Genomic DNA, 15,780 nt, shown 5'->3' with positions numbered 1-15,780 from the left:
CCTACATTATTATGACTGAAATACACTGAACATAATGTGGGAAATACTGTCTGTTTCAAAAAGGTAAATGTCAAAGCTGAAAACATTAAAGGTAAGTGAAAATTCCTGGTAAGAAGACATTCAAGGAAAGGGAAGCAAAAGTTAAGTTAGGGTCTTAGTCTTTTTCTTACTTAATATTCATTCATCTCACTCTTAGCTGAATAATTGGAAAGAACATTTTACTAAACTCAGTTTTCCTTAAGAACTCTGAAAAAAAGCAACTTTCCAGTACTAAAGATTGAGATTTCTTCTGTTCTCACGTGTTGGCCTGTTACTAACAAAGAATCACAAAATTTCACTTTAAAGTACCATAGCAGGAAATATTAGAAATTACAGTGGTAACTCTGATGTAATGTTTTATGTCACTTCTTTTCAAAAACATCCCCCTCTGTACCACTTCCTGAGTGAACAGGAGGCATGAAATTCAAAGACTTAGAAGTCTCTCAGCGTAGCATCTTCATTTGTAAGACATTAAATAATACAATGAACAATGACTGCTTTTTGAGGGGTCACATCAATGAAAAGATGACAAGTCTTTTGCTGGAATTCAGTACTGAGTAAAGCAGGTGGAATGGAAGGTTTGCCTGAGTCGCATACTAGCACCTTAGCACAAATTTAAGTAGAAATAAAAATGACAGCAGGGCTCACTGAGGGAGAAACACACATGCTTTTCTACTCATTTTGCAAATGATGAGGAGTTTGCTACACTACTAACACCAGCAATATTTCAAAATTCTAACTGTGGTGTAAGTGCTCAGTGCACATCAACAGCAGCACATGTCGCTGAGGAAGCAGCTTGCTGTTGGGCTCTAGAGCTGGATCCAGCCCGTGTGGTTGCAGTTCTAATTAGACTAATTCAAGTTACCTGGCTCAGCACAACACTGAAGCAGTGGGAGCATCTAGCAAGTGGATGCTGTGAGGCACATTTGGCAGGAGCTCCAGGGAAACATCCTCAGTGGTAACTCACTATGCTCCTTCAAATCCTTCCTTAACAATATTTTTCATGATATGACACCAAAATATTTGCCTAGCTCACTGTTATACTACAATTGCCTATTACACTAACACTTCTCTTTTGTGTTTTATAGTATGTCAATCATCTTTGTCCCCCATCTGTGGCAACAACTGACAATTTTTGGTTTTGTGCTGATACAGCTGCAGATCTAGTGGCACCCCAGTGCACTCCTGGGACTCAGTCACACATTCATACGAAGAATCACATTAAAGATTGCTCCTGCAGACTCACCGGGCAGCATTCTCACCCCTGCAACACAGACATGGTCTAAGAGGGATAGGGACTAAAAAACTGTCTTCCTTTCCATTAAAAAACAGTAGCAGCCTGATTAGCAGCCAAACAGTATTTTTTCTACATATGCTTTAGAAGTTGATGTTTCCATGAGGGATGAAGTTTTAAAAGTATACACACAGTTCCTTCATTAACTTTTTGAAGTGTTCATGCATATTCTGGGGAAAAAAAAAGAAGAAACAAACTGAACAGTTGCTGTTCTTCATCAACTTTCACTTTTTTATTCCTTGCTTTACTGACAACCTGAAACTGCTTCTGGTAATAGTTAACCAACTCTGCAACATGCTTCAGTACTGAAACAACACAACTTCATGTCATCCTGACATTTTACAAAACTACAATCTTTACTTAGAAAGATTTGGCATACTTTGCAAATAGTTGGCATACTACAGAAAAGTGCTAAAGATATAGGTATATATCTGTTTATTGTACCAATAAAAAAAGGCAAGAATGTGCTGCTGTAATACTTTCTCAGTAAAGAAACAGGAAATAGACTGTTTAGAGCAGTGTCTTTAAACTGGATCCAGCAAGATATGTTGAAAGCTACTTATGAAATGTTACACGTGGATGAATCAACAATCCTGGTAAGTAGAGAGGAGGATTACAGTGGTTTGCAAACAGAGAAAACACAAGAAAACCCGACTTCATAGCAGCAATGTTCTCTTCACGGCATGAGTTTTCAGATTTTTGATGTCAGGATAATAAGCAGTGAAGAAGTTGGCCAGCAAGTCATTTCTCTTTATGCCACCATCTGTCTATCAATGCTTGTTTTGCAAGAACTTGGGAAAACTGAAGACTCACAGATTTTTGTTTGTTCAATTTATAATTTGAAAAAAAACAAAACAACAAAACAAACCAACCATAAAACCTGACTAGCCCCCAAGGTGATGTTAGGTGATATTTGTGTGTAAGTTGACTTTGTTTTTAAAACACACTTAATTGGCTTCTGTTTTCAAAGCTCATGTCACAAGTACACCATATACTGTGTTATAACAAATAAACACAAAAATATTTTCAAAGGCATCTTTTGGATGAAAATGTTTAAAACTATTTTACAAAAATAACATAAAATAAATTATTTTTTTCTTTTTTAAAATGAACAGCTATAAAATCCATGAACCAAACACATAATATTGACACAAGATGAAATATATCACACTAAAGGCCCGTTAATTACCACAGTGGTGTGAAGCTTCAAGTAAATTACTAGGCACTTTTTGCCCGAACAGTAGTCACTCATTCAGTGGAAAAGTCCAATTGACAGTAACACCCAAAACATAACTGTTAAAGCTTTCTAAGTTTCTTAATTCCTCAAAGAAGTGCAGATAAAAAGGCAAAGACAAAAAGGCCAGGTATTATGCCGCACAGAACACCCAGTGTTAGCTGCTCTCTGTTCAGCTTAGTTGGAGTTCCAAAAACGGGGTTACAAGTCAGCCTTCTCCATCTGACATGGGCATTTCTATTCAGGCTTTACGTCAGAGTAGAGAGAAGCAATACCAGCTCCAGGCACATGGGAAAAACAGATAACAAGAAAGGCTGCAGGGTCATACCTGAACAATACAGAGGGGCAGAACGGACATGCACTTTGCCTTAATTTAAAAGGGAGCTCGTTACTTGCAGAATCCCCAGCAGTAACACCTTGTGCTCTGTACCAGCCAATTTGTAACTGTGTGGATGACCCCAGCATCACAGTCTGACAGCCTCAAGAGCCCCAGTGCCGAGAAGATAACTCTTTCAGTAAACAAAAGAAGGTACTGACGGGGGAATTTAAGTACGAACATGCATAAGCTACTACGAAAAATTGCTATTAAAATACCTAACATTATGAATGGGAGGACAATAAAGGGCAACTAAAGCAAGAAATTACATATTTCAAAGTACTTTAAAAAGCACTATTGGTATTTAATATACTTATATTAAGTATATTAATATACTTCAATATACTACTACTTCTAAGTATACTTGATATAAGACTGTATGAATTAAAAAGTTAAAAATGTTAGAAAGCAGCAGTTTGTGGCATGATCTTAAAGCAGGGTTTGGTTTTGGGGAAGAAAAGCATAGCACTTAAGGAGTCCTTAAGAAATCATTTAATCTCAATTAGGTGCAAAGTTCTCCAGCTGGAAGACCAGGTCTACGGCAGCATCAACATCTGGTACAATATGATCTGGTTCTACCAAACCAGGATCAAATCTAAAATCCCTGTGGCCATGGAACACTGCTTCTGTGATGCTCTCCCTGGTATCCAGGGGTACCTCGGTGTGAGGGTTGTAAACCCCGGTACAAACAAGAACAGACCTACAGTGGGCAGCAGCCGCAGATGCCAATTCATTCTCCCAACTGTTGTCTATGTCATCATCCTGAGAGAGAGCAGCAGATCCTCTGCCACCAGCAATTTTGGCCTGAATCCGCGATTTTGAACCTTTTCTGGAGTTCTCTTCAAGATAGCGATTGTAAAGGTTAGCACCATAGACATCAGTCATGAGATTATCTCTGGAAATGTAAGTAGAAAGTTTAGTCAGCAGTGCAATTTTAGCTGTCTAATATCAATGTGTGAAAGGCATTTTTATGGTTTTAACAGTTTATACTTCACATGACTTTATGTGGAAGTATGCAGATAGGAAGAAATCCAGCCCTACATCCATTTTATTATGCCATTTTCATTAAGCATGACACATGAGGAAAGTGAATAACTCTCTGTATTGAAACTGCAGATCAGAGCAGGGGGAGGGGATATCAAGGACAGGTATTAGCAGTCTACGAATGAGTTTATTATATTTCCAAATATCTTGGAGCTTTTGGACCAGTCTTTAATACAATACAGCTTTATGTCTTTCTCTGAAAAGGATTCTATAAAGTGATAACACACACATATGACCGAGCTTAATGATCTCACAAATAAATTCTATCTTTACATGATCTAATAAATGTCATTTACTCAAAGCTTGTTGTTTTATAGTTTTACCGGTATAACAGCAAACACCGATGAAAATCCTTTCTGTTAGATTTACACAGCCTATTACAGATTTTTTTTTTTAAAAAGAGAGAAATCTTGGTTGCATATAAACCACTTTTTGTGCTTCTACAGAAATTTCACATAGAAAGAACAAAGTATTATTAATTTTCAAGATTAGAAACAGTGAGGCTCGACAACATTATGAAAAGCACACCACAGCACCACGAATGTTGCATGGGCCCAATGGTATGAGAAACAAACTAGTAAGAGTTGTGTCATTTTCTTTGCTGGTATTTATGTTGCGAGTCATTTCCTGCTGCACTCCTTAGACTTACGGTACCTTACCCGACAGCATAAAGAGTCTGAATAGGTTGCTTCCATCTCCTCTCTGCTGCCTGAGCCCTGATGAGGTATTCTGCATACTGGTAGGTCAGTTTACTAGGTTTGCCCATTAAGGCTTCATATTTCAGATCTTTGCCAGTGATCTTCTTGTAAATGTTTTCCAAACAAACCATGAATGTTCCATGTCCAAACCTACACAAATATAAAGACAAATCAAATTATATAAAGTACAGCTAAAAAAAAAGCTAAATTGTTTTATCTCATTGCTTTTAGAAACAAATCAGATCTTGTAGCTATCAAATTTCTCTGTTTGCATGCAACATTTCTACAGCTGTTTCACTGAAAATTAAGTGCTGATTAGCTGAACAATAAATACCACAATAAAAACACATTACTGGGACAGCACAACAGACTTAACTATTTTTAAATATAGGAATGGTTTGTGTTAGTGTTATTCGCATTGAAGTAGATACCCTAATTACAAAAGTGATGCTTCTTGAAATAATGCCTAGCCTGTGATCTACTCTCTGCAGCGACCAAACAGAATCAGTTAAATTAACCAAGAGGAGAAACAGAAAACGAAAGTTAGAATCAGACAGAAAGAAAACTGATCTCTCCTTAAACACAAGAGTATACCAAAACCCACTTGTAATATGGAAACAAAAAAACTTCATGGATTTCTCAAAAAAAAAAAAAGAGATATGCAAAGGAAGATCAAAGAGCAAACTATAATTTCACAGCATGCTTTTGATAACTCAGTTATTTTGATCAAGTGCAAACAGTGATGATTGTCATCAACCAAACCAGTAAATCAGCAATTTAGAAGATGTAATCTCATGACAAAAAAAAAGCGTGTTTACTTCATTATTGTAGTCAAGGTGTGAGATTTGGATAAACTAATATACATCACTTGAGAACATTGAATAAAGAAGAATAAGAAGTTGCTATACAACAATTCTATGTACAATAAAATACACATACAACTAAAGAAGAGCTGTTAGGTAACTTCAGATGCACAAAGATTAGCACCTGCTCAAATTATGTATCTACAACCTCAAAAACCCCAAAACACCAATATAATGAGCATCAGATGCCAGCAGAGATATATGAGGTGCACGAATAAAGAAATAAGGTCTCTAGTGGCCTAAGAATCAAAATAGTCTTTTAAGGAAAAGAGTTACAAAGAAGAAGCAGCTGTAGCACTTTCAAATGTGGTACAGAATTAGCTTTTCTGAATTCTGAATTAACCAATCATTCCCTCGCTCCACCCTCTTTGTTTCTTTGTGTTATGGAATATCAATAAATAAGCACAAATTTATTTCCAGTAATTATTAGCAACAGCTTAAAACAACTTAGTCACGGCATTACATTCCAACAGTGAAGGTAACAGTACCATCAGATCCAACCTTGTCATACTGTCAAACTCAAAGGAAAAAACCAAACTTTATAGTGGATCCTTCCCAAAGGACACGACTGAATGTATCTTATCACTAGATATACTGGTTGCCTTACTCTAGCCTGAAACTATCACACACATGTCTTTTGCCAACGTGCTAATTAGAGATGGTCTTTGCATCCAAGTAAGGATATCTGACAAGATCTTTGACACAAGATCAAGGCAGCAATCAGGTCACACTAACAATTTCTATTTCATTGTACGTTCAAATTTTAGACTGGGGGGGAAGGGAGGGGAAACAAAACTATTAAAGAACTACCTTCTATTGAAAACAAAATCAAGCAAAACCACTATCAGAGATCATGCCACCTTGTTTTGTGTGTTCTACTTGGTTTTTCTTATGTTCCTTAAAGAGCTCCCTATATTGTCCCCAGCTCAAAAGCACTCACAGCTTTCAACTAGCAGGATCAACTCTTTATCCTACCAGAAGCTGTGAAGTGGAAAAGAGAAATACCAAAGAAGGACCTAATGAAACGAAACAATGGCCGTGACAGTTTTTTTCATTTTTATCTTTGAACTGAGACACAGACCCTCAGGCAAACCCCTAGCTTTCCCCACTCTTCTGAGACACAAAAATGTTTATAGCTTAAAAGCAGTTTTTATCTTAAGTGATTTCCCGAATGCAGTTATGTAGACAATAAGGCAGCATTTGCTGAAAGTGCACTGCTTTAGAGATGTGTATTCAGAGATGAGACCTACTGTGAAGCTATGCAAGCATTTTGTATAAAAGTATTTACTCTGAATTTTACTGAAGAAATGAGGAAACCCCAGTTATATCACGATATACACACGTTACAATCACACTTACCTTGGAGACTGGGCTTCAGCTACCCACATCAGATCCATATTACAAGCAAGTACAGGAATGTGAGGGTAATTTTCATGGTGGTACGGATTTCCAGGATAGCCACTTGTCAGCAAAACATCTATTATCAACTGAAGGTTGGTTTCCCATCTGACTGGCTCCCCAAACAAAACAACAGCTATGAGAACAAGAATTACAAAATAGTCACAGAATTAGCTAACAGGGAACCAAATCTCTGACATCAAAACTTGGTCTAAAGAGGCTGAGCTTTACCACCATGAACTGATGAAATAGTCACATGAACTGTAACTTAGGGTTTTAATATATTACGTACCCATTCATTCACAGAAGATCCCAGAAGTAACAAGACCCCAGTGCAAAATCTACAGCTTTAATAACTTTTTAAAATTGTCTAAGTTTCTCCATAGCACCACAAAATACTAACTTCTAAATTGTATTTCTAAGTCTTCCACACCTTTGTGAATTCTATGTTTACATACAGTATTTAAATAATCCATCAGAGATGTTATTTTGTTCATCTTAAACCAAAATTTGAATGTTGTTCTTAGACATTTTTCCGGTCTCCAGAAATAATCCGACATATTTTAAGATCCTAAAGTCCAGTTTCTACTTCAGATGAGATGAGAGTGAATACAGTGTGCTGAAACGAGATGCTTCTCATACTACAACTCTGAAGTGACCATCTTGACTACTGTAAGAAAAAGACTAAATATTTCTGTACATGTAAATTTATTCCTCATTTTTGAAAGGAAGGCAAATAATAGCCTGTTAAAGGGAGATGAAAAAGAAAGCACACCTCACCTACCTTCTGAAATCTCAAAAAACCATGGCTGAAAACTGCAAACATTAAAAAAATAGCTTTATCACACATGATACATTTCAAATTAATGACAGATGTCATTAAAAAGGAAATTTTAGAATCGTCTCGGCCAACCTTCTGAAGTGCCCAACAATTTAAAAAATAAATTCTAATTACAAAGTACAATAAAGATATTTCATCTATTAACGGATAGTTGCAAGTTAAATAAAGATAACTGACCCTCAATCTTGGGAAGCTCCACAGCAGAGGGGTACTGCAATAAGAAAAAAGTGAAAGTTTTCTACAAGATTAAACATCTACTACTATTTTTAACAGAATAAATTCAAGTATAGCTTCCACAGTTGCCTTCTGCAACACTGACAGGAAATGCACTCTCTATTTTGGTATATACCTGATGTCAGTTTACTTAGAAACTTGTACTTCAATTCTGAAGTGAAATCTTGTGGCAAATGGACAGCAGACATGTTAGCGTGTTCTACATTCGCTGGCCTCCTACATCTATTTAACTTCCTCTGGCAAGCTGTACATCTTCAGCTGTTTCGTTTACTTGTGTATGAAAGTATGGATGTTTGTTTTTCCACATGAGTAGGAGGCCTCTATTATTAACAAGACATTTGAAAAACAGTTTTCAAAATTTATTTCTTTAACACTGCTAAGAAAAATACATTGTATAACACAATGTATTTGCTAAACAATTAAGTTTGCACGTCATGCTTTTCTCCCTGTGGTGACAAATACATTAACAGTTTCTTGAACTTCTACATCTGCATGGTTGAGAAGCAAGGCAAAAGGTGATATAACCAAGTTATGGAGTCTATGAACCACAAATAATTTCTTGACTTCACATGGAAAAAATCTACTCTATATACTGACCCTGAATATGTTAATACACACATGTATTTACGGTGTATGTTTACACTTCTTTTTGAAATTCTGCACAATTCAGTTGAAGCCATACTGTACATTGTCCAGTCCTTTGAAGAAAGATTAGTTATGTGCAAAGCATGAATCTACAACCAAAGCAACCTCACAGTCTAGAGACAATACCAAGACAATCATGGAAAAAGCTTACTTTATCTTTCACATATCTCAGGAAGCTAATAAGCTTTCCAAGACAGATTTTGAAGTAGGTATCTGTCCTAAATTATAAGCTTTCCCACAACACTAAGTTACAAAATCAAAAGCTATGTTAAAGAATTACCACTGATAGGAAAAAAGTCTATACAGTTGTTCTTGGAAATGCTGCAATGAAACAAATAAAGAAGTAGAAAAGCAAAGTTGAAGTACGGTGTAAGAACAGCAGCATTAGCTCGGTAGTTTAAATGTTGACCCCTATTACAGCACGTCATCTAAGAGTAAACAAAAATATATACTCACCAGAACGTTAGGTCTTCTCTCATGGTCAACTACATCTAGCAAAGGGTGTTTCTCCCGCAACGTTTCAATGGTAATAGGTTGACAGAAACCAAGGCTGGGAAGATACCAGTTAAGGATACAGAACTGCTTTTATTAAAAGATCTTAAAAATCAGTAATTCCATTTTAACAATGTTAACGTAGGCAGTTTATCTGGTAAAGCAAATTACTTAGGAATGAAAGCAACTTATCAAAGACCAATTTCTTCTTCTGTAAACTAAAAAGATGATCATCCCATTATTTATAAATGGGAGACCTGAGTGTCTGAAATCTGAAGACAGAAATTACTCATAAGTCTTTCTCAAAATATGAGATGAAAAACAAAGCAGCTGCTCTACACTTGCAATACTCCAATATCATCTTTACACAAGTACAAAAAGAAGTTTATGTGGCAGCAAGACAACATCTTGTGTAATTATTAAAAGAAATATAAGCTAGTTGAGGAAAAAATACTGTCTCCACAAACTGTGCTTACCTTTGGCCACTATTACTGCAAACATATTGCTAGATAAACAAACACCGCAAGACGGTGAACTGACCAGTCAGGTTTAATTACATTCTACAGGTAGTTAAGATAAATACCAAAACACATCAAAAAAGGAAAAGACCAAAAGGCAAAAAATAACCTCCTGGTTTGCATGGTAGTGCTCTTAAATGACGACATATCCCATTAATTTAAACTTAGTTAACAAGAGGCAATCAAACTAAAACTGCTCATTTATGTAAAAGGCAGTTGTGATGCTACTCTCAACGCTAAAACAACTTTTTACAATGCAAATGAAAATAAGAGCTATTTAAATATCTTAGTTATACAAACCAAGCCACCTGATTTTGTATTGGAATTACCACCACAGGCCATATGTAAAGTTATTTTAAGGTAAGATTATCCTGTATGAAAATGCTATCTAACAGAAATATAACAATATATTTCGTACTGAGTCTTGTAATATACTTTTATCTATGCCTAACATATTTTGACAGTTAACTGGAATGTCCCTTCAGTATTTTTTTCTCATCTTTGTTTTTGAAATAAAGCTTATACTTAAAAGTGGCATATGCGTTTTTTACAACTTGCAATTAACACCAACTTTAATTAAAATCCCAATAAAGGAAGAAGTACAGAAGGGAGTTACTGGAAGCATTAGCAAAGATAATGCAAAAGTCAAGGTCATTAAATTACAGTGCAAAGCTTTGATGACACCATTATATCAAGATAATTCAACTTCTTTTTGACAGTTAGTATAGAAGCAGCAAAATATTTTCAAGTACAGTTCTACTCTAGGTGTTTGTAACAAAACCAATGTGACCTGGACTGGCTACCTGCTTACAAGCGGATCATAAGTCAGTGATCTAAAAATCAGATGCAATAAATAATAGAATGCCACGCTCTCATCCTCAAGAGAGCACAAATGCTTTGTGCTGAAGTGTTATTTACATATGAGTCAAAAAAAAAATTCTTTCTTTGTTTCCTTTCCCACTAAAAATAGACAGAACAAAGCAAAGCAAGTGTCAACACACCAACCATTTTCAAAACACAAATGTGACATCACAGTAAGAACTACTATTGATTTGTAGTGTTGAAATATTTGGTCTTCACTTGGTCCACAGGATCCCCTGCACTTGATTAAGGAAAATACTTAAACAGAAAGTCAGGGTTTTTTAAAAGATACTCTTGCGCAATATCAAGTAGCGGTCCTTGTCCAGATACAAGCACACATTTTTCATGATAACGTTTGAACATCCGCAGAGGACTGTGCGACATCATCACTTGATCTTGTGAAATCTGTTTGGAATTTAAAAACAAAAGGAGTCTGTTGTTTTTCAGGTAAGTTATTTATATGTCGATTTAATCAACAGGTGTGACAAATTCCATGAATTACAAAGCAATCACACCTATCGACCTAAAATCCTACCCTATCATTTTCTCCTAAGTTTCACAGGTGACATATTGATACACTACGCCAGAAAATAAACCCATACTCCTGACAAATTATCATATACATCCCTTTCAGCTTCCAGAATTACTCTGTTCAACATGAACAGCATGTTTTCTCTCCTAGTTTTACAGAATCACCAAGTTCATTTAGAAAACCAACAGGGAAGAAGAATCAGAACTGCCCTAGTTCCAATTGCAGCCCCTTTGCTAGACTGCAGCATTGATTTATTTGTATCAGAAGACCTTCTTTTACTTTATATATCCTCTTTCCTTCAATAGGTATAAAACCAGTAAAATTATTATCTTGTAAGGGTGATGCTACTATGAATTGCTACTTACCACCTTTACAGATCTAAAAAACCCAAACCCAGTTGAGCTGTCATTTTACCCATGACACACAGGATGTTATTGATACAGACATGCCCACGTTTGCTGGCCCTACTGAAACAAAAGGTGCTGCAGAACCGTCTTTAATGGCTTTTACCTTAGTAAATGCTCAAACACAGTCTCCAACAATGGAGAAGTCCTGCTGCCTGCAGCACCCACAGATCAGGAGGGAATAAAGAAAGAATTACCATTTGTATCTAAAAGAGGCTGGAAGCTCCCGTCTTGAACATTATCACAGAAGACATTCAGCTTGCTAGAGCAGAGTTTCATGTTACTGGCAAACACATTTTTTTATTCAGAAAGAGAAGGCAAGATTTATTCCCATAATAATAACGTTGCAGAGAAATAAAGCTCATTACCATGAGCTTTACCATTGGAAAAATCAGTACCAACAGAAATACCACTAGCTTTGGACAGTATTTTTTACTTTTCTAATACCTCCAGCAAAGCCTTTCAGGGAGCTTAAGTGAAAAACAAAACTGATTAACTGAGCAGCATTTAATATATTTGACACATTCACCATAAGTAAATAACTAAATAAATAGGATTTAAGCTATGCTACTCACTGGAACTCCCAGTAGATGAGACAACTGATCAGCTTTTTTCTGGCGAAGGCAATTCCCTGCATTGGTGACAAATACTACAGGCACCAAGAACTGTCCCTGAGAATTCACTAGCTTTTGAAAGGCTGTTTTTGCAGCAGGAATTGGAGTCTTTCCTCGTACCAGTACACCATCAATGTCAAAAAGAAAACCAAAAGATGGCAGTATGTTGACCTGTAAGGAAGAATTGAAGAGTACATTAGTTATGCCCATACTTATGCCTGTTTGATAAGCTTACAATAGCTAAAAGCCTCCCCAGAGGAGGAAGGCATCTTTAACTTTTTAGGTCTTAATGTGCCTTACAGACATATTCATATGCTAAAATGCCTACTGTGAAAAAAGGGGCATGACAACTAACTCCCTTTTCCTTATGCATACAGCCTCATGAGCTCCATCTTGCTTTACAGTAGTTCCAAAACATTTCAGAAGATAGGGACAAACTGAGTTAAACTGATAAGAAGAGGTACAAAATACATGCTGCTGTGCCAGCGAGTCTTTGAGCCATGTTTGACTGATTTAACCCCACTCTACTTCACAGGTAATTTCAGTACACAGAATACTAATAAAATAAAGTAAATTTTACAGCAGCAGATAGGTCTGGAATGTAAGTATTGTACTTGGCTCCTCCCTTACAAGATGTTTAGATGCCAAAACTGCCCCTGCTGTCACTTGTACTTTTCAGTTCCACAACAGGTTTGACTGTGACCAATTAGCTGTCGTGCTCCTTATACCCTGCTTCAGTTGGTTTGTAGTTACATATATGGCAGACTGATGCCTACTGGTAAAGTTAGCACCTCCTTACACAAAGATGCTGTTTGGGTTACTAGAATTTATCTCATTGCCTGCCTTTGAAGAAGCGAAGAGCTGGACTTCATGAGCCTAGAAAAGGCAAGCAAGGCTAAATGGGGGTAAGAACGATGAGCTGGGTGCTGAGCCTAAGGAGTGGAGACAGAGAGGGGACTGTGGAGTAACAAAACCACCGTTACTGAATCAGGTTGGAAAAGGATGGACCAAAAAGGGTCTAGAATCCAAACTTCATTTCTCTCACAAGCCTAAAATGCAATCGAGGAATCTTGGGATTTATGATCCCCTCCTTCATCGTTTGATGAAAATGGAGTGAGAGATTAAGCGTTGAGACTGAGCAGGCACAGAAATGACCCCGGCGGTGGGAGAGCCTTTGCTACTCACACCGCCTCTGGGCACGTCCTGACAGCAATCCAGCCCGCTGCTCTTCCCATGCGGGGAGAAGGGCATTTTGCATAATTAAACAGCACTTTTGTTTCTCATCAATTATTCATCCTGCAGCTGGGTACCGCACAGAGACAGACACTGCCACGGCCACCACCATGTCAAAGGTGCTGTAGCTACAGACACACCGGCTCCCGCTGCTGCCTTCTCTAAAACCACGGCACACACACGACATTTAAAAACCCATGACTTTGGGTACATTCCCCGACAGAGCCCAATTTAATGAAGTCAACACTTGAATTGTATTACATTATCATTCATTTAAATTAGGCACCTGGTTTTTGTTCAGTTTTACACGCATGAATTCCCCCCTGAAGCTCTCTCCTTTCTCCTCTATACAACCATCATCTATTTAAAAACGAAAAGCCCTGCAACCCTTGTCTCCAAGTTGTCTGCAACAGTTTCAGGAATGCCACATTAGAAATAACCCAGCTGCTACAGAAATAACGTTGCAGGCTTGCTGATAAGCACACCGTAGTCTTCTCAGGCTCATGAGCTGGCACGTGAAATTACTGAAACTAGATGGTAACAGTTTTGTCATAAATGCAGCTCTTGACACTAATTTTGCTACCTGTAAATAGACAAGAAACATGAATTTTACAGTGAACAACACTGTGGCAAAAAAAAAAAATCTAAGTATACAGAGAAATAAAGAACTAAGAATGGAATTCAGCCTATATCTAACAGAGAAACAGTGAAATTATCAGCTATTCTTTTTCGTTTTGACCACAAAGGAACGCTCTCTTCGCCACTGAGCGCTCTGCAGCAACAGCGGGGACGGGACGAAGCCCGCGGCCCCGGGCGCGACCGCCGCGTCTCTCCGCCACGGCACGAAGCACAAGCGGCCCCCGGGGAAGGGCGGCTCGCAGGCACCGGAGAGCAAAGCCCCGGTAACGCCTTCCCGAGCGCCGGGCGGCGCGGCAGAGAGACGCCGGCTGCGGGCAGGGGGACCCCCGGGAGGGGGAACGGCCGCTCCGCCCCTCGGGCCCGGCCGCGCCCCGCCGAGGCCGGATTCGGCGGCCGCCACCCGAGGCCGTTTCGGTTTCGCTCCGGCTCGGAGCGGCCAGCACCGCCGCCCGGCACCGCCCGCTCCGGGACGCAGCCGCCGGCCCGGGCCCGCAGCCCCCCCCCGCCCCGGGCCGGGCCCGCAGCTTACCTCGCTGCCGCCGCTCCCCTGGGCCGCCGGCGCGCCGCAGAGCCCGCTGAGCGCCGGGAGCCGCCCCGCGCCGCCGGCCCTGAGGAGGGCGCGGAGCGGCGGCAGCGCCCGGCGCATACCGGCTGCGGGAGCGAGCGGCGGCAGCGCGCGGCCTCCCCCGCCGCCGCCCCGGCTTCAAACCAGCGCCCCGCCCCCGGGCGCCGCCCACACCCCGGCGCTAAGCCGGGCCTGCCGCTGGGCCGGGCCTGCCCTCGCCGAGCGCCGGGCCGTGACGGCAGGAGCGAGCGGGCCCGCCCAGCACGAACGCCGGAGCGCGGCGCGGGCCCTGCGCCCCCGGCCCGCTGCCTGAGCGCGCTGCGCGCCCCGGGCTCGGCGGCCAGACCCACCCTCCTCACGCGGCCGGCGGCGGTACCGCGGCAGCAGCCAAGGAAAACCGGAGAGGTAAAGTTTCCTTTAGTAACAAATCAGACATTCTTTCCGGTTCTTCAGGAATCGATGCTTTTTGGGAAAAAGCGGATCGTGTATAGACACAAACGCTGCGGGGTCCGCGATCTGCGTCGCAAAGGCACTTCCCAGCAAACAGACTTGAAAGTGAGAAAACAAGCACAAAATATCATTAGTTAATGGATACTCTGCAAACCCATCTCTGCTAACACAGATTAGGTAAATTTTTCTAGTGCTGCTAGCAGTTACTCCTCACCACCCTCTCTCAGACTCCAGGGAGAGACTGATCCTCCAGTGCCTGCACTGCACTCACCGACGTCAAGAGTAAAGGTGATGCTGTTCAGTCTGCACCACTTATGTGGTTGGCATTAAATGAAACCGAAACGAATGCACTTCTAAAACACAAAAGCAAGCCAAAATCAATGCAGAGAACAGAACAATTAGGGAGCTTATCCCCTCAAAACTCAGGCCAGGATCATGCACAGCGCAGAACTCTGAGGCAGACCAGGGAACAAGCCACACATAAGCATGCATAAAATGAAATTTATTTTATAACCGTGACACGTTCGAGGCTGAGGCATTATACAGATGGTACGAGCTCTAAGCCCAACAGCATACACATGCCTAAGTACAGCTGCACACTCAAAAGTAAGAGCTAATGCAGAGCCTACACACCATTTCCCTCTCTAGGACAAACTACAAGATCGGTTTCCTGGCTTTAGCTGCAGAAGCTTCCCAGCCCTGACTCCACCAGCAATTTGACAGCCTGTACAGCAAGCAGCACACAGGCACTTCGCTATAGGCCACTGCTGGCAAATAATTACTCTGCGTTTTGTTGGCTCAGATGC

The 15,780-nt window shown here is 39.9% G+C and overlaps 1 protein-coding gene across 3 annotated transcripts; it reads right to left on the bottom strand.

The window, feature by feature from the left end:
• Positions 1-1,400: 1,400 nt before the first annotated feature.
• On the bottom strand, positions 1,401-14,605 carry LOC141964111 (haloacid dehalogenase-like hydrolase domain-containing 5). 3 transcript variants are annotated; one of them, XM_074914085.1, is made up of 9 exons: positions 13,607-13,636; positions 12,049-12,258; positions 10,830-10,942; positions 9,123-9,216; positions 7,965-7,998; positions 6,908-7,082; positions 4,647-4,835; positions 3,644-3,838; positions 1,401-1,503 (listed from the first exon to the last, which is right to left on the bottom strand). In XM_074914085.1, the coding sequence occupies exons 1-9, from the start codon at positions 13,631-13,633 to the stop codon at positions 1,476-1,478; spliced, it is 1,065 nt and encodes a 354-aa protein (XP_074770186.1). In that variant the 5' UTR covers positions 13,634-13,636; the 3' UTR covers positions 1,401-1,475. The 3 variants fall into 3 exon arrangements, with proteins under 3 accessions (XP_074770186.1, XP_074770184.1, XP_074770185.1); XM_074914083.1 differs by lacking the exons at positions 1,401-1,503; positions 13,607-13,636 and adding an exon at positions 14,489-14,605 and having other exon boundaries at positions 1,561-3,838; XM_074914084.1 differs by lacking the exon at positions 1,401-1,503 and having other exon boundaries at positions 1,561-3,838.
• Positions 14,606-15,780: the final 1,175 nt, after the last annotated feature.

Source organism: Athene noctua, chromosome 10 (genome assembly GCF_965140245.1).
Source record: "Athene noctua chromosome 10, bAthNoc1.hap1.1, whole genome shotgun sequence".
Lineage (NCBI taxonomy): Eukaryota > Metazoa > Chordata > Aves > Strigiformes > Strigidae > Athene > Athene noctua.
Note: the sequence above shows the minus strand (reverse complement) of the source record. Positions and strands in the feature narration are given on the sequence as shown.